The sequence below is a fragment of the Amyelois transitella genome, chromosome 15 (genome assembly GCF_032362555.1).
Source record: "Amyelois transitella isolate CPQ chromosome 15, ilAmyTran1.1, whole genome shotgun sequence".
NCBI classification, from domain to species: Eukaryota; Metazoa; Arthropoda; class Insecta; order Lepidoptera; family Pyralidae; genus Amyelois; species Amyelois transitella.
In genome coordinates this window covers 5027199-5044230 of record NC_083518.1, presented here as the reverse complement: position 1 = coordinate 5044230, position 17032 = coordinate 5027199, and the positions used below count along the sequence as shown (strand labels likewise).

The 17032-nt window shown below is 34.2% G+C and overlaps 3 protein-coding genes across 11 annotated transcripts in view; 1 reads left to right on the top strand and 2 right to left on the bottom strand.

The window, feature by feature from the left end:
- Positions 1-7368, bottom strand: part of LOC106136327 (uncharacterized) — a 16618-nt gene extending 9250 nt beyond the window's left edge. The window contains exons 1-4 of one of the 6 annotated variants that reach the window (XM_060948255.1): positions 7322-7368; positions 2793-2962; positions 1320-1480; positions 20-170 (exon numbers count right to left, since the gene is read on the bottom strand). In XM_060948255.1, the coding sequence (XP_060804238.1) occupies positions 20-170; positions 1320-1480; positions 2793-2885 (405 nt within the window). In that variant the 5' untranslated portion in view covers positions 2886-2962; positions 7322-7368. Of the gene's footprint in view, positions 1-9; positions 171-561; positions 870-1319; positions 1481-2792; positions 2963-3328; positions 3433-3895; positions 4265-7029; positions 7052-7321 lie in introns of those variants that run through there. The other 5 variants (XM_060948254.1, XM_013336845.2, XM_013336846.2 and 2 more) reach the window with 5 other exon arrangements.
- Positions 6548-13606, top strand: LOC106136340 (uncharacterized). 2 transcript variants are annotated; one of them, XR_001228654.2, is made up of 5 exons: positions 6548-6841; positions 8271-8462; positions 10688-10817; positions 11931-12136; positions 12167-13606. XR_001228654.2 is itself a non-coding variant. In XM_013336864.2 (4 exons), the coding sequence occupies exons 1-4, from the start codon at positions 6767-6769 to the stop codon at positions 12065-12067; spliced, it is 534 nt and encodes a 177-aa protein (XP_013192318.1). In that variant the 5' UTR covers positions 6549-6766; the 3' UTR covers positions 12068-13606. The 2 variants fall into 2 exon arrangements, 1 of the variants encoding a protein (XP_013192318.1); XM_013336864.2 differs by having other exon boundaries at positions 6549-6841; positions 11931-13606.
- LOC106136312 (uncharacterized) lies at positions 13080-17032 on the bottom strand. Of its 3 annotated transcripts, none has more exons than XM_013336814.2 (4): positions 16650-17032; positions 15589-15774; positions 14607-14736; positions 13080-14285 (listed from the first exon to the last, which is right to left on the bottom strand). In XM_013336814.2, exons 1-4 carry the CDS (start codon positions 16728-16730, stop codon positions 14215-14217), a joined length of 468 nt encoding a protein of 155 aa, XP_013192268.1. In that variant the 5' UTR covers positions 16731-17032; the 3' UTR covers positions 13080-14214. The 3 variants fall into 3 exon arrangements, with proteins under 3 accessions (XP_013192268.1, XP_060804242.1, XP_060804241.1); XM_060948259.1 differs by lacking the exon at positions 13080-14285 and having other exon boundaries at positions 14505-14736; positions 16650-16733; positions 16831-17032; XM_060948258.1 differs by lacking the exon at positions 13080-14285 and having other exon boundaries at positions 14505-14736.

The window sequence follows — 17032 nt, the reverse complement described above, 5'->3', positions numbered from 1 at the left end:
TCAGCGTACAAAGCTTCACCTGGATTTTCTTCTTCAAGTCACTACCGACGTCTTTGGCGAAGCTCTTAAAGGCGTCCAGAATGGGCCGGTAGCCGGTACATCGACACATGTTGCTACCAAACGAATTCTCCAACTGCTGCATACTTAACCGGTTCGCGTTTGAATATAAACTGAAAAAATCCTATTATCAACAGACTGTCAAATCTGGACTTTCAGGAATAGGGACAACGCATCCTGCACGCAATTGCAAAAAAATCCTTTATTCAATAGAATGACTAATCTGAAATTACTAATAATAAAGGAATAGAGTCAACGCAACGTTCAGACATCCTTAGCCCTTACATAGATAAGATACTTAGACGACTTTGGTCGTACCACGGTAAATCGTTTTCAGAAACACGAAGATTGATTCAGTAATCCGGGGTTGTGGAGCCCTTTACGGGACTCAAGGAGATGAACGAGCTGGATGTATGGTCCAGCAAGTTCATCTCCTGACACGCCTGCAAAGCTACCATAAAAGAATAATAACGATGGATTAAATATCCGCCCTTTTAGCCTTACCTAACTTAATTCTGGGTTCCTATAAAATTACCGGCCGTGTGGTTCCAGGAACTTTAAAAATAGGACTATTCCATATCTTTCCCATGGATATCGTAAAAGGCGACTTATGGGTAGGCTCATAAGCTTGGAATTCTTCTTTTCGGCGATGGGCTAGGCTTAACGTGACCTTTTGGTCTTTTGAAGACGTGATTATACTATGTATGTGTATGTTTCCAAATATTTTTTCACTGGCTGTTTCAATCGATTGAAGTAACCACAAACGCATTCGCGGAAGCGCGCGCATCGTCTTACCACTTACGAATACTTATCTAATCTACATGTTAATTCTTTACAAATATAGTTTTAGGTAAGTATTGAATATTGCGGTTGTAGCTGTATCATTTGATGCTTCTACGAGTACTATAAATAATATTGAAAGTGTAGATATTTCGGGAATTCCCCGTATGTTACCTGAATTAGATTGCCTTGCATTTTACCAACATGCCTTTGCAATTTACTTTCATGTTATTTTTAATTATTGGTTTAGATGGGTTTAAAAAAAATTAACTTACGAAATTAGCTTGGATAAAAAGCGGTTAAACTTTTCAATAACATAATAGGACCGCATTCCTTCCCTTTTTCATGGATGTCGTAAAAGGCGACTATGGGTCTTATCCAGAATCATATGGTCGTAAACAGGATTAACGCCAGGAGGTAAAATTATAACAAAGTTTTTAATAAATCAATTAATAATAGTCGAAATAGAAGTGAACACTAACCTATACATACTCATGACCCAACCAGGGGTGCAATACCCACACTGGGTGCCGTTGAAGGCGGCCAGTCGACTCTGCACGGCGTGGTAGCCATCTTTCCTGTTCCCCACCCCTTCTATTGTCGTGATGTCCCATTGATGGCATGATAACACGTGGACCAGACACTGGAAACAAGGAAGTTTTTTAAAGGTTTGAAAATCATTACAAGGATTGTACAATTTGAAACTAAAGGATAGTTTATTTCTAATGAAAGGGTTAATTTAAATTTTCTCTTGTGTTCAGTACAGAGTATTATGGACGTGTATAAACTTTGAACTGTAGCTTTCTACTACTAGAAGAAAGATTTTTTTCTGACGTAAACCACCACCAACTTAAGATACATTATAATGTTTTGAATATTTGAAAATAATCAATTTTTAAGTATATGTATGGTATCCAAACTTTTTAACAACATAATTAATGTTTTGAGCGGTGAATCACTAACAATAATAATATATTGTATTGAATGTATGTATTTCTTGTTGTTAACCAATCAAACCAAAGAGGAAAACCATAGATCTTGTTTTAATTAACTTCTCGTAAGGAAATCCACAAAGTTATCGTTTATGGAAGAGCTTAAAATTACTAAGTACAATTTGATATAACATAATTAGATCTCTAAATCTAATTATGTTATATATATAAATTAAAACGTTTTAATTTTTTTTTATCAGCTAACGGAATATTTAAATATTTTTAAGCAAACTTAACAAAACTCAAAACTATGATTTTCTTTCGTGATTGAACAGTAATGGATAAAAATAAGTGAATGCTCAAAACAAGTTTTCCAGAGGTCGTCGTATTATGAACTTATTTATATCCTGCTGAGTAAACATTTCGAGGTCCATTTTGTTGTTACATACAGCAGTAGATACGCCTTCGGTGTTCCGCCCGCGTGGAACAAAAATCCTGTAGGTATAGTTTTTTTTATTTATTCTACCTCTATGCCCAATTTCATCATAATCGGTCTAGTAGTTTCTGGTTGAAAATTTCATTATTTAATCAAGGTATGTTTACCTCTGCCTATAAAAATCTATATATAAGTTAATTAGGTACTCGTACCAACCTTGTATCCGCGTGGAACAAAAATCTTGTAAAGTTTAGTCCCTGCGGGAATTTCAGGAAATTCTTTCTTAATGCTACCCTAGGCCGCATCTAGACCAAGCGGTTTGAGTTGTCTCACGTTAAAGTCAGTCAGTCTGTTTCTTGTATGTATTTAGATATGGATTAACAAGTATATTGACTTAGAATTTTGGTTGCGATCAAAAGATGTTTTTTGTCTGTCTGTGGTGAAGCTTTCACGGCTAAACCGCTGAGCGGATTTAAATAAATAGATAATGATTTGTAAGAATAGTAAGACACTTCTTTCTGGATATTCCCACTAGAGGACCTTGGAAAAAACTTATTACTAAATACGAACTTCCTTCACCAACTTACAGAGTTGACAGAAAACACTCGTTTCTCCTTAGTCAGGGGGTGAGTCTGCAAGACTGAGACTATGCACGCCCCGCAGCCTCCCTCGTGGCACATAGCCTTAGTGCCATGGAGACATAGATAGTCTCGTAGATAGTCGTTTAAGGTTGTGCGAGGGCTCACCTCGGCACCAGCTAGAATATCAAGAAACTGATAAGTTTATGATACACGGCTTAGATATTATGTAATAAAAAGTGGTAAAATTCGACAAAGGGATAGGCTTATAAATTTGGGATTCTTCTTGTACGATAGGTCATACAGCTGAACGTGGCCTTACGGTCTTTCCAAGACTGTTGTCTCTGTCTACCCCGCAAGGAATATTGTCGTGGTAATAAGTGTGTATGTAATAAATGATAATCTTTTGTAAATATTCACATCCTTTTTGATGTCAGGATGTCAGATGAATAATTTGTAAGTGACAGTCATCTATTGACTGCATCTATGTACTTTACCTATGAAATAAGAAAGAAAGTAGTTTTTAGAATTATAAATTATCCTACCTCTATGCCGAATTTCATCATAATCGGTCTAGTTGTTTCTGGTTGAAAAATTCATTATTTAAATAAGGCTAGGTATGTTTACTTCTGCCTATAAAATCTATATAAGTTAATTACTCGTACCTACCTATTTATTACTCGTATTGGACCTAATTGGAAGTCGTGTAATCATGATTGTGGGCAATTCTAAAGAAAAATATAATCAAAACTATATTTGGTACAGTTTTATGTCATTATCTCAATAGATACCTACTTGTAGATACGATAAAATCGTTAAAACGTTTTTATAGAAGGTACCTACCTAGTACCTTTTTATTTTAGAACTTTTATTATGTGTATGGAAAAGAGGGGTTTACAATCATCATTGTAGGTATAGCTATTAATTTTTCGTCATCAAAGATATATAGGTTAGTTATTGATTGACAGATTTACGACATCTAGTAAGTGACAGAATATAAAACGTTGTTGACAAGCCAACTAAAATTGGCTTTTATCAATTCCAGTTCTATATGAGAGTAAAAAAGAAAGAAGAGTCAAATAAATGAATAAGAATTAAACTTAACAACTTACATATCGTATAATGTTCTCCGTTTACAGTCAAATGTATTTTATCCATCCTGTTCACAGCATCACAAAACACAAGATACATATAACCAACACAGATATTATCTAATAAAAAGCGTGTGCGCACAAGTCACAAGAGCATACAACTAAATGTTTTTATGATGAATCTTGTTCGGATCTTGTATTGTGAAAGTGACATTGGACGGGGACAAAAAAAAAAGATAAATGGTGACTTGGACCGCTGCGCTGGCCGGTTTATTCATATGGAATATAATATTATTCCGCAAAACTGTACGCAGTTTGACTATGGTCAGTCTCATTTAAACAATAACATGGAATATTTAAAACTATAATTACATTTATGTAGGTATCAATTTGACAACTAATTTAATTGTAAATAAATAATGTTTCTAAACGCTTATCTTTTCACCCAACTGACCTGATTCAGGTAATTGATAAATGTTTTCGATAATAAATTGATAGGGAAATGTCATCGTAGTATGCCATTGATGTGTCGAAAATTGGTTTATGAAGAATTACGAGTAGTTTCATGTTGCCAAGTCGACGTCAGGGAGTCTTAATATTTTTATTAACTTGATCTTGGTATAACGCGTACTTACGTAGTAAATCCTAACTTTCTTATCTAAAGTTATGTACAAACCTACTATTCACAAAAAATATCTTTCTCAAATTTCCCATTATATAGGTACATGTAATCACGTCTTCTCCCTTACGATGTAGCCGTGGCTTTCAGTTTTTTCAAGTCTGTTGGCTTGGTCTTTCTCGCAAAGGAATGAGACGTGATTTATATGCATGTTCAAATTAACTTTTTTTCGTAAATTAGTTTTCTAAAGATTAACTAGAAAATACCTAGCAAATTGTTCATATAATGTAGCCATAAAATCGAATAATGAAATGTAAATAAACCAAAAGTTTTAAAAGTTCAATAAAGTTAAAAATTGGGAATGTGGTAATCATTAACACATTTTTTCCTGACATAACACTTGAGATCGATTGTAGAGCGTGACGTTATTAATAAATTATGTTAAACAAAAAGACTCTTATGAAAGTTGAGTAGGTACCTACGTATGAAAAAAAGGTTTGTTATTTTTTGTTAGATATCGATATATGGCTGGATCCATAAATTCCGTCTGTTTTTCTATTAAGTTACTGTCCAATTTAATGTTAGAGGTATTTTTTTGACCAGTCTATGAGTACATTGTATGTATTTTTAGATAATGTGACCAAAAATCTATTTAAAGATGTGCCCCGTTAACAATCAAAGATAGGAAAGATTTCACCTGGTTTTCTGTAACACGAACACACTTACAGATAATTTCACACATCTTATAATGGCAGATGGTGAAACTGGGAACACGCCATGATGGGAGAGAGAGTAGAAATTTTAGGTTTGTGATTTTTTTTGTGTTATAAAAGTTGATCAATCGTGATAAGCTATGGACAACAACAAGTCAAAGATTAATGAATCCTCACAATGAATTGTTGTAATAACTCAAAATAAAAAAATCATTTTGTTGGTTTTACTTATAACATTTACATATTATCACGTATGTATTCCTTGCGGGGTAGAGAGGTTTTATATTGCGAATAAAATTGGTGAGAAAAATAGGTGTCCTTTAGGCCCAAATCTTCGATTCATCATCTGAAGTCTCGTCAGGTTATGATTAATATAATTTATTTCAAAAAAATACTTTCGTCCCCTATAAAACTGTGGATTTTGTTTTGTTATGGTATATACCTATACATATTTAGTAAATCACCTAAAACATAGAAATGAGGTGTTCCAAGTAGCATCTAGATCAGTCTTTCCCAAAGTGGGCGATAACGCCCCCTTGTGGGTGCTGCAGGTCTCAAGAGAGTAGTAGAGAGGGTAAGAGACCCAGAAAGAAAATGGGGGCGTTGTGTAGAGGCGGGGGGGAGTGATTTGTTATTTTACTTAGCTAGGAGGCCTCTTAAACAACGACTTCAAGAGCTCTCGACTCACAACAACAACTTGTGAACATCAACTAATATAAATATATAGGTTACAATAATTAATTAAACTAATTTGAAGTTATAGTGGTTTTTAAAAAAATGGGGGCGCTATAAAAATATTTATTCTCAAAGTGGGCAGTAGACAAAATAAGTTTGGGACTCTGTGATCTAGATGATGTCACCGTCAACTTTACAAATCATTCGTAAAGGGAGTAGGTAAGTAGTTGGTTTATCAAATAGTGCCCTTTATTGGTTCTAATGTAGGTCATCCTCATGCAGGATTCTTTGACGTCGACTTTACGATTCCAAATTTTTCAGTAAGCTAAGCCAGTAAAACAGTCATTATTAATACAATAGCAAATGCTGAAAATACACAATCTACTGAGGTTCTAATAACACTTTTTGGTTAATTGTCCTTTTTTTATTTAGATATGTATGTAAACCTTCATACATAATAAGTACTTATCAAAAAGTCGGAGTAAAAGCTTTAGGGTTTTTATTAAAATTGTGTCCGAAATTTAAACTTACTTTAAACTTTTAAATTCCCAATTACGTAGGTATTATTTCTTTTTGTATATTGATATAGAATGTGAGATGTGCCATAACTTGCCGTTAATTTTTTCAGCGTTGAAATATTATCAAAATAAAAAAATGGACCTGTGGGTTTAGTATGAAAACTTCACGTGTTCAAGTGGAGTGGAGAGAAATATATTTCACAGGCGATTATTCTATATCGAGACGTGCTACAGGAATAATGTGTGTTTAATTGTGTCAACAATATCGTTGTATTTAATTCTATGAATCATAAAAATATAATAAGAAAACAGATTTTGCTACTAAATATAAATTTTTAATCTTATTCAGTGGTTTTGTTTATTCAACATGTTTTGCAATTGTGTGTGCGACTTTTTTAAGAAACTCGAAAACCAATGTTTGATTGTAGCGTTTTTTACAATGGTGAGTATTAGCATTATTTACACTGTATTTTCAATTTTTAATAGGTTATTCCTTTGAGTACCTAAGGTAATGTTGTTTTAAAATGGTGTTATGATGTTAAAAGTCCAACAATCAACAATGTTTTTGAACTTATGTTTTAGAATCATTTCTGATATTGAAAACTATTCAGTATATGATAACATACTTACCTAACTAGGTATTTTACCGATATGTGTAACGCAAATTGCTTAGATGATTAAAAAAAAATCTTGTCAATTTGTCTGTTCTTAAATACTATGTTCGGTTCTATACGCTAATATCCAAAACTACTGTTCGGATTTTGATGAATGATGCAATTTTTAAGGGCACTTTTAATTTGGGTAAGTACATCACTGGTTGTAGGCATGATAGCTTTTTTACTCGTACGAAGTCACCGACAACGGCTTATTTCTAATATTGAAAAAGAGCAAACGTCTAATATCTTGAAATATAGATACCCACCTCACTTTACACAGTTCTGACGTCAAAAGTTGCAAATATTTTAAAGGCAATGATAAGATAGAAGTCGTGGTAGGCACCATTCTTTTGAACAGTTATTTTTTGTACATTCAACACCACATCAACCTACCTAAACTCACTGCACATTCACCTCTATTTTCGCGCCATAGCCATTACTTTTACTTGTAATTCAACAACAAAAATTCAAAATTATCAATTTACATTTACTTGTAACTTGATAGGTATGTCGCTGACTTTATTATTTCTTTCTAATGAGGACTGTAGTTCTCCTTCTTCCTTTTCGCGTTAATCCCAGTAACATCCTAGCCTCTCTGGAAAGGAGCCATAGGTGCACCTTTTGACCATGATCCAGGATTGGGTAAGCTTTTTACAGGAAGCGATTTCTTCCATCCTCCGCAACCTTTGCATTGCAGGGGAACCTAATCCATGTTTCAGTCGTAGTAAAAGCTGTATTAGATGAACGCCTATTTTCGTAGCCCCAAGTAGGTATTTTTCAATAGTGCCCGTAACCACACGGCAACGGCACGGCCCTAACCAAAAAGTAAAATCATCTCCGAGGCCTCATGGTGCTAACGGATATAAGTTACTAGCGAGCATTCTAAGAAATAGGTAATCTTAGTAGCACAGTAATGAGAGCGTGGTCGAAACGTAAACACGAATGATTATTTTGTCTTATGTTCAGTTCCAGGAACTTAGTTCATACGCAAATTACCTACATTGAACTTTGCGGGGGCGACATAGTCACTGTGTTACAAAACTTCTTTCAAATCTAAATTCTAAATCATTTACCTATCTGCTTAACATACACTACACAAGTACACACGCAAGCAAAAGGGAACAGCCAATTTTGTATATGGGGATATTTGAAAATATCAATAGGCTATACAAAATGTTAATAAAATCATCGAATCATTACCGTCTTTTGTTGCAGCTCACCTCCACAACCTTGATTGTGCTATCGATCCTTTACATCCTCCCAAAGGAAAACCACCAAGAGCTGAGAGCCCTTCTGGCGAAGCTCAATATGGCAGACAACTCAGCGGTCTTTCTCTCTTCCATAACGATGCTTCTGTGTACTATTTGGATGATCTCAGGGGTTCTTCTTGTTATTGGGATTAATAAAGTAAGTAAAAGTTCTTTGTTTCGGCAATTCCGATATCTATGGTGCTCACTTTACCGGAGATCACCTTACTTCTGAATTTTTTTTAACAAAACCATACATAGTTGCTAGTTAAACTGTCAAATTACCTGTCCTATATTTTTGTAGATAAACAAAAAAAAGTTTTGGAAGAAGTTGTTAAAACAATAAGTACAATACAATACATTAACACGTCTATATCAATTGCGGGGTAGACATATACAGAAGCCAACAGTTTTGAGAACTGTTGGCCTCTGTTTATGTCTCGGTCTTCCCAGTTCGGACTGGGAAGGCCTAGACGAACGTATCTTGATCAAATTAAGGACGTCTTGGCAAAGAGTCAGGTCAGGAATAACCGAAACCGCCGAGCTTGCATGAAGAGAGTTATGAATGTGGATAAAGCGAAGGAAATGTGCAGAGATCGTGGCAAGTGAAAAGATGTAGTCTCTGCCTACCCTTCCAGGAAAGGGGCGTGATTTTATGTATGTATGTGTATGCTGACCCATCGCCTACAAGCACAATTCCAACTTAATTAGCCTTTCCCTTATGAGTTCTTACCTGATATAAAAGGGAAATTTACTAGGTAATGTTGCGAATCATCATGTTTATACTATACATATACACAAATATGCATACTCACATGCGCCTTGCCCGCTATATCATGTCAAACATTTTCCTTGTTCTTACATACATACAAAATACATATATGTATCCTACATACAAAGGATAGGATTTCGTATTGTTCAGGCAAATAACATAGGTGTTAAATAACATTTTATAACAGTCGTATTATAAGCTATTGTAATTAAATCACACACCTTATCAAAACCGCCTTTCATCTCTGTTCCTAAGCTTTCTTTCTTTCTTTTGAACTACGCCGTTGAATTTATAATGATTTTTCACTATTATATAGGTATGTTACAGTAAAAACTAGTTTTTAGTTAGAACGCGTTTTCCCTAGTTAGAACTAGTTTTTACTAAATGCCTTTGTTAAAACTAGAATTAACTAATGCTCAAAATTAAATATCAGTTAAAACTAGTTCTTACTAGACAACACGCGTTTTTCCGAAGAGAGCCAGTTAAAACTGTTCCGACCAAGGTTAAAAAGGTGTCTCTGCAAGAAAAATGGTTGCCTTTGTAACTCAAAGTGCCACGATAGTTTGTCTTGTAATAACATGTAGATCCTCATCCTTTTTATAAATTTAAGATTGTTTAATTTTTATATTTTAAGACAGAGTTGAGAGGAATGAATTGTGGTCAGCACTTTCTATGCCGTGTGGTTCCCGGCACCAATACAAAAAAGAATAGGACCACTCCATCTCTTTCCCATGGATGTCGTAAAAGGCGACTAAGGGATAGGCTTACAAACTTGGGATTCTTTTTTAAGGCGATGGGCTAGCAACCTATCACTATTTGAATCTCAATTCTATCATTAAGCCAAAAGCTGAACGTGGCCATTCAGTCTTTTCAAGCCTGTTGGCCCTGTCTACCCCGCAAGGGATACAGACGTGACCATATGTATGTATGTATGTACTTTCTATGCATGGGGTGAGCAGTCTCTTAATACGAGCACTGAAATCCTTATATGAGGATTCGAGTGCTTGTGTCAGTATAAACCTTTCTCAATCTTAAGCCACTCAGTGTGCGCTCGCACACTGAGTGGTTTAAGACACTCATTCCTTTCAACTCTGTCATACAATTTAAAAATTAAACAATCTTAAATCTTTAAAAAGGATGAGGATATACTTGTTATTACAAGACAAACTATCGTGGCACTTTGAGTTACAAAGGCAACCATTTTTCTTGCAGAGACACCTTTTTGACCTTGGTCGGAACAGTTTTAACTGGCTCTCTTCGGAAAAACGCGTGTTGTCTAGTAAGAACTAGTTTTAACTGATATTTAATTTTGAGCATTAGTTAATTCTAGTTTTAACAAAGGCATTTAGTAAAAACTAGTTCTAACTAGGGAAAACGCGTTCTAACTAAAAACTAGTTTTAACTGTAACATATACAATTCATTCCCAAAATTTTAACGCGAAGATTGAAAGTATACCATGCCAAGCAATATCGCCGTGAAAAGTACCCTATGTCTTAGCCAGACACAACATTTTTAGGTTCAGTATCGATCCAGTAACAGTCCCCAATATATTTTATACTTCCCTAGATTTATTTTATGTATAGACAAGTATAATTATACTACAATTCTTCAGAACTCGTCGGGGTGTGTCCTCTTCTACTTCGTGTACGGCATTTTCTTCACAATCACGCTGCACGTGGCCACCTTACTGTTGTTGCTGCATGAAGATTGGGCGTTTGGATTCGGCATTTTAATCACCTCTTGTAAGTCCCTAAAAGAATTTGTAAAACTTTGTATACCTACGGTTCTCTCTCTCTCTCTCTCTCTCACTCTCTCTCTCTCACTCTCTCTCTCTCTCACTCTCTCTCTCTCTCACTCTCTCTCTCTCACTCACTCTCTCTCTCACTCTCTCTCTCTCTCACTCTCTCTCTCTCACTCACTCTCTCTCTCTCACTCTCTCACTCTCTCTCTCTCTCTCTAGCGTCGTTCCGATTGTATCGGGTATACTCATATGAGTATAGTTTAAATGGGGTTAGTCTTCGTTATTTACGCAAATAAATTACGTAATTTTGACGGTCTCTGTGGCGCAGCGGTAGTGCGCTTGCCTCTGACAACGGAGGTCCCGGGTTCGAATCCCGGCCAGGGCATGATGAGAAACGAACTTTCTCTGATTGGCCTGGGTCTTGGATGTTTATCTATATAAGTATTTATTATAATACGAGTATATCTATAGTATCGTTGAGTTAGTATCTCGTAAGACAAGTGTCGAGCTTACTACGAAGCTAACTCAATCCGTGTCTCGTATATAAAAAATTTTTTTAACTTTACTAGCTTTTACCAGCAGCTTCACCCGCGTGTTTTTAACGCCACCTACAAAAGAATACAGGTTTTTCGCAAATCCCACGGAAACTATAGTTAAACCGGAATGAAAGGCCAGATTCTCCTGATTCTTAATTATATTATATACGTGATATATCAAGAAGATAAATTCAATAAATAACTCGGGAAGAGTTAACAAACAAATAAACACACTTTCGCATTTATAGAATTAGTTAGGACTTAGGATTGGGATTATTGTTCTTATCTTAAATTACATAACAAACTAATAAGTTAAAAATTATCATGATTCGGCCCGCATAGCCGGAAAGCTGGTAGAGCCGTGGGTGGTGGTAGGATAGTTCCGTTAAGGTTCTGATAGAGAGTCATGAGCCAAGAATCGAATCCAAGACTCAAAGGCAAACATTTCCATTCGGCACGCAGGCTTATGATAATTTAAATAAGCTTTGAGATATTGAAGTAACAAGTGTAAAGAGAAAAATTTCACCTGATGTAACTTCATGCCTCAAAAAGTAAAAATGAATAAATACGTGTTTCAGTGATGAACATTCGTGGCCTCGTGACGGTGTACCAAACGTATGACTTGCTGCAGCGAGGGAAGGTATTTGGTGACCAAGAAAATGCCTTGTTGGTGGGGGATGACGATTCAGTGACATTGCCTGAGGAAAATGTATAGAATCTTGAATACTGTTTATCATTTATATTATAGGACTTAAATACAATCACTTCATATGAGTTAGAGGAAGTTACTGAAAACTGAATGGTTTTCAGTGAAATAAGATATAGGTAAACATAGTAAGGAATATTTACATTGGTGTCCGTTAAAGTCGAAAATTTCCTAAAGAGTAAAATTTCAGGTAAAAATTTTTCATTGCAAAACGCTCATCTAATGACAAACAAATAATGTAAGTGCATTTTTAATTATTAGTTATTGTCTAACTCTTAATAAAAAATTGTCGAAAAATTATCCAGCAAACAAAAGATGCCGAAGAGTTATTAATATTAACGTGCCATATTTTGTGTAACAATTGTCCTAAGAAAACAATCAAAGATAATTAGCGCTTAAGAAAAAAAATGTTTAGTTGTTTTATGTAACAATGTTTAATTTGTTTAAGTTACATACAATATAATATTAATAAGTAATTTCATTCGTTACAAACTAAGGGTTAAACTAGTTGTGTACGTAAAACGAGTGTTGGATATCTTGACTTGGACAAAAAACACAAACTCAAAGCAAACTTGAGCTACCTATTTGAAAATCAAATTTCATCAAGATCAGCAGAACGAGTCAGTGTTATTGTGCACTTTTAATCATGTAAGCACTTACAAGATTAAAAGTGCACAATGTGATTTAGAATTAGTAATAATATTAAAATACTTTACATTTTTGAATTATTTAGATAGGTCCAGTTGAAGCATGCAACTATGCATAAAAATAATGAATTTATTAATACATAATTATACTGTTTATAAAAAAAAAATATCCATGACCTTACCTTGTCAATTGTAAATGCAACATTTTAAACATTCAAATCAAACGAATAGAATTCTGATATAATAGATGAAACGAAATTGAAAGCTTTTTCATGTTAATAATAATATAATTTCGTTTTATTTTGCGTTTAATTTCGTTTTTGTTTAAGTTCTATCTAGGTACCTATGATTTAATCATTTTTGTTGAAATACAGAGAAGAGATTACATTTTATAGAAGTCTGAATATTATGTATATTTTACAAGTTTTCTGTGTATTAACTTGGTGAGTAACAGATTGACAGTTTTGTAAGTTAGGTATTACGAGTAACGTTTAAAGCACAACTTCTGAGTTAATAAAAAAAAGATTGCTTTAATGGAGAATAAAGAATAGACTATAAAAACTAATGCACCAGGGTGCCCTAACTTAAAAACTATACAGAAACTAGAATTGCGAAAAAAGTAACTTAAACCGAGCTTGCATAAAAAAGTGATGAATATATTAAGATCAATGTAGAAGGTATGCAAGGATCGTGGCTGCCTAAACCTTAGGAAAAGAGGGCAGATATACGTAATCAAAATTGTTATTCTATCATCATCTTCATTTATTTTTAGTACTTAAACATAAGTATATTTTTTGTTTTTAAACGTAATTTTGTATAACTAATTGTAAACTTAATAGTTTATATAACTTTTATTCCTTTTTAGTTGTTGAAATAAATTAATAGTTTTAATGCCATATTATTTGTCTAGTTTCATTGCCTGCCAAATTTCATTAAAGAACAATTTTTTCTAATAATCAAAAAAGCTTTACTTGGCGCTGTTATTATGCTTTGACTTTATACATATGTATATAATAAGCAGACCAACATATTTTGGAATCTCAGAATACTTATGGTATGTAGGTATGTATATTTCAAGTTGCAATTCAATAAATTCTTTATTTGATTCAATAATACATTCCCCTGTCTCATTGACTAATAAATGATTAAACATTTTAAAGATAGAGAATTTAAAAACATTATTTGTTTGTAAATTCTTTACTGTACTTACATAACAAATAAATAGAAGTAGACAGACAAAAACAATAATGCACAACGGCGTAACAACATCTATAAATTTTGTTTTTTTTTTTGGCACGTTTTATAGATGTTGTTTTTTTTTAAAGTTATTCTCGCTAACATTCCATACCTAGTTGGCAACTGCAGGTTCTGAGGTATAGTTTACTTATTACAGCGTTCAAGCAAGTACCTATCTAAGATATTTACTCTTCATTCATTAGCATAATGGTTTTGCAAAATAAAGATCTTAATCAGGTTCTAGAGGATGATACATATTTTTGATATCTATTTTTAAACTTCTTCGCGGCTGTTTAGTTGCTTGTAGAAACTGTGGCTCAATAGAATGGTGTACACGTTTACTCCTGAAAATATGGGAAAAGAATTTGTAAATAAAAAAAAAAACTTAATTGTACTTATTTTAATTCAGTTCAGTAGTCTGCAAAAAAGTAGAATGCTTGCTTGTATTAACATTAGGACAATTTTTTATTGTGTGTTTGTGTGTTAAAGTAATTGGTACGGGTGTATATATAAATTCAGGCCGCCTAAAACTTCCAAATTTACATCTGCCATCTAGTGATGACCACCGGGACGGTTTAACTAATGGCCATAGATAAACAACATACAAGTTTTAGAGATACTTATACGAACCCGCAATGATGATAGGTAGTAGATAAAGTACTTACCCAAATAGAATAATTCAGTGCAAATAGTGCCAGCGTTGAAGGACTCGATGTTGAGGAAGAAAATTGATGAGCTCATGATGAAGATGACTATCCATACGATGAAATATGCCTTGATGATCGAGGCTCTTTCCTGGAACCAATTAAATATGGATTACATGACGTCCTGGTGAAAGGCCATGTTGAGAGTGCCCCAGGAAAAAAAACACGTGATTTTATTGTACCAATTTCACAAACATTCACATATCACGTCTTTATACTTTATACTACGTCGTAAGGGATAGAGCCGATAGTCAAAAGACCCGAAGGCGACGTATAGCTGGCTTTCTGATGGAACTCACATTTACAGATAAAAGCAGGCTTCAAGCTTATAGCCTGAAAGAAGTATCCTAAGTTTATTAGCCTTTGCCTTGATTGTGATAGTTGGTAGGTAACTGTAGGTATGAGTGAGTAAGTAGATTTACAAATCATCGGAAGAACTAGAAACTAGACTTTTCCCAGGAAATGTAATAAAAATAATCTTCATAATTTTCAAAACTCTAACTATATCATTACAGTTATTAAAAATAACCAAAAGGAAAACGGACACAGACAAATTACTTACTTCCCTTGCATAATTACACATGTACTTGGCATGTAAGTACTCATAGTATAATTGGTACGTTGCACGCGCACGCAATACATTTGAAATACTTATAGATTTACCTATACAGATTTTTAAGCAAAAATGTAAGGCGTTTACAAATTGTCACGGTGAAATTACATGTTGTATGGTGTTTATCGATAATTTGAAAAATCCTACCAAGGACCTCATACTTACATCCTAAACTATAAAATATTTATTTATCACAATAAAAGTCAGTCAGGTATTCAATTCAAACTGCATCCCAATGAAAAAACTATAAGAGGCTAGAACTTCCATGATACTTGACTGAGTTGTTATGCCTACTAAAAACTAGAAGATGTAAAAAACTGAAGATCTTACTATAATAACTCCGTATATGAAGTAGAGGTCGAACAGGAACCGAACTAGGAACATAAGGGTGAGCAGGATGCACATCACGTAAAGGCCGGTGACGGGAGCGTCGATGTCAATATCCCCTGTCTCCTCGATCTGCCCCACAACCACTGCCATCACAATCATTATGATCGTGAGAATGAATGAACCCAACTGAAAGTAAATTAAATAATACATCAAAGAAACGTGACTAATCAGTCAGATAAATAAATAAATTTGTACGGGGCAAATAACAGAGAATTATTTAGCCTCGAAGTAATGAGGTACTTATAGGACATAATTCCAATTCTATAAAATTATTTTACACAAGTTGTACACACAGCACAGTTTTTGCTGATTTTAAGAATTTCGGTATAAAAAGTACTTTAAATAGTTATTCCAGGTAATATTCTACCAATAACTACTAAGGTCTGGTCTAGATTAATTGAATTTATCGTTCTGATGGTACTTCCTGCATAGCAATGACGCAGTCAACTAAAATCCAATCATTGTCAATAGGCGCACCCCGGGCGGCTCTACAGAGGATGAACCGGGACAAGCGCCAGGAGGAAGAAAATATAGTAAACATGAGTGAGAGAGAGAGTTTGTCTAGCGGTTCAAAGCAAGGTTTTGGGAAATAAAATAGATTATTCGTCCCCATTTAACTATACCTACCTAGAGCTGATATATACATACTCGTATGTATGTTACGAGTATTGATAAATTCCGTTACTATTAAACTGAATAATATTTTTTTACATGTATCTACAATTTGGTGTAACAGGACATATCAAGGTATTATTTACTGTGCCGCGGCTTCGCGTTCTTATAGTATTTTTTTTGTAATAATTTGAGTGCGTTTGACTTCAATGTGGCGAGAGGAAAGGCCTTAGGTGGTAGATGTTAGCTCAAATAATGCATCAATCTTGCCTTGAAAATCTCCAAGTTGTATGTATTGGGGAAGAATGATGGAATTCCAAATCGTAATAAGATATTTTAAAACTAGTTTAGTTTAAATTTTCAAAAGAAACGTACTGACTAATACGTACCGCATTGACACCTCCTAATATAATGTTTCCTGTTTTCAAATCAAATACGAAGCAACACGTCTCTAACTGAGGCAATCCCATTCTCTGAAATAAAGTTTAATTATTTGTTGAAAAAACTCTATATCATCATGTTACCTACACCATTAAATTAAATTGAATGTTAAATTAGAACTGTACTTACTGTGGATACTGATATTTCTTAATAGCGTAAAAACTATGAAAATTGAAATTATAGATCACTGAACTCTGAAAACACTAACATTGGCTAAAAATAGAGTAAACTTAGTGAGTGAAAGAACTGACGGAGGCTGAATGGAGAGACAATCCCGAAGGGAGCGGCACAGAATAAAATAACGCAGAAGGAGAAACTGCTTCAACGACGA

Bases quoted from the DNA above. Each gene is read 5' to 3' on its own strand.
- LOC106136340 (XM_013336864.2), top strand. From the start codon at position 6,767: ATGTTTTGCAATTGTGTGTGCGACTTTTTTAAGAAACTCGAAAACCAA. The intron at 6,842-8,270 runs GTGAGTATTAGC...CTTTTGTTGCAG, and splicing joins TTGTAGCGTTTTTTACAATG to CTCACCTCCACAACCTTGAT. The intron at 10,818-11,930 runs GTAAGTCCCTAA...TACGTGTTTCAG, and splicing joins CGGCATTTTAATCACCTCTT to TGATGAACATTCGTGGCCTC.
- LOC106136312 (XM_060948258.1), bottom strand. From the start codon at position 16,730: ATGGGATTGCCTCAGTTAGAGACGTGTTGCTTCGTATTTGATTTGAAA. The intron at 15,775-16,649 runs GTACGTATTAGT...ATTTACTTTCAG, and splicing joins TATTAGGAGGTGTCAATGCG to TTGGGTTCATTCATTCTCAC. The intron at 14,737-15,588 runs GTAAGATCTTCA...AATTGGTTCCAG, and splicing joins TCATATACGGAGTTATTATA to GAAAGAGCCTCGATCATCAA.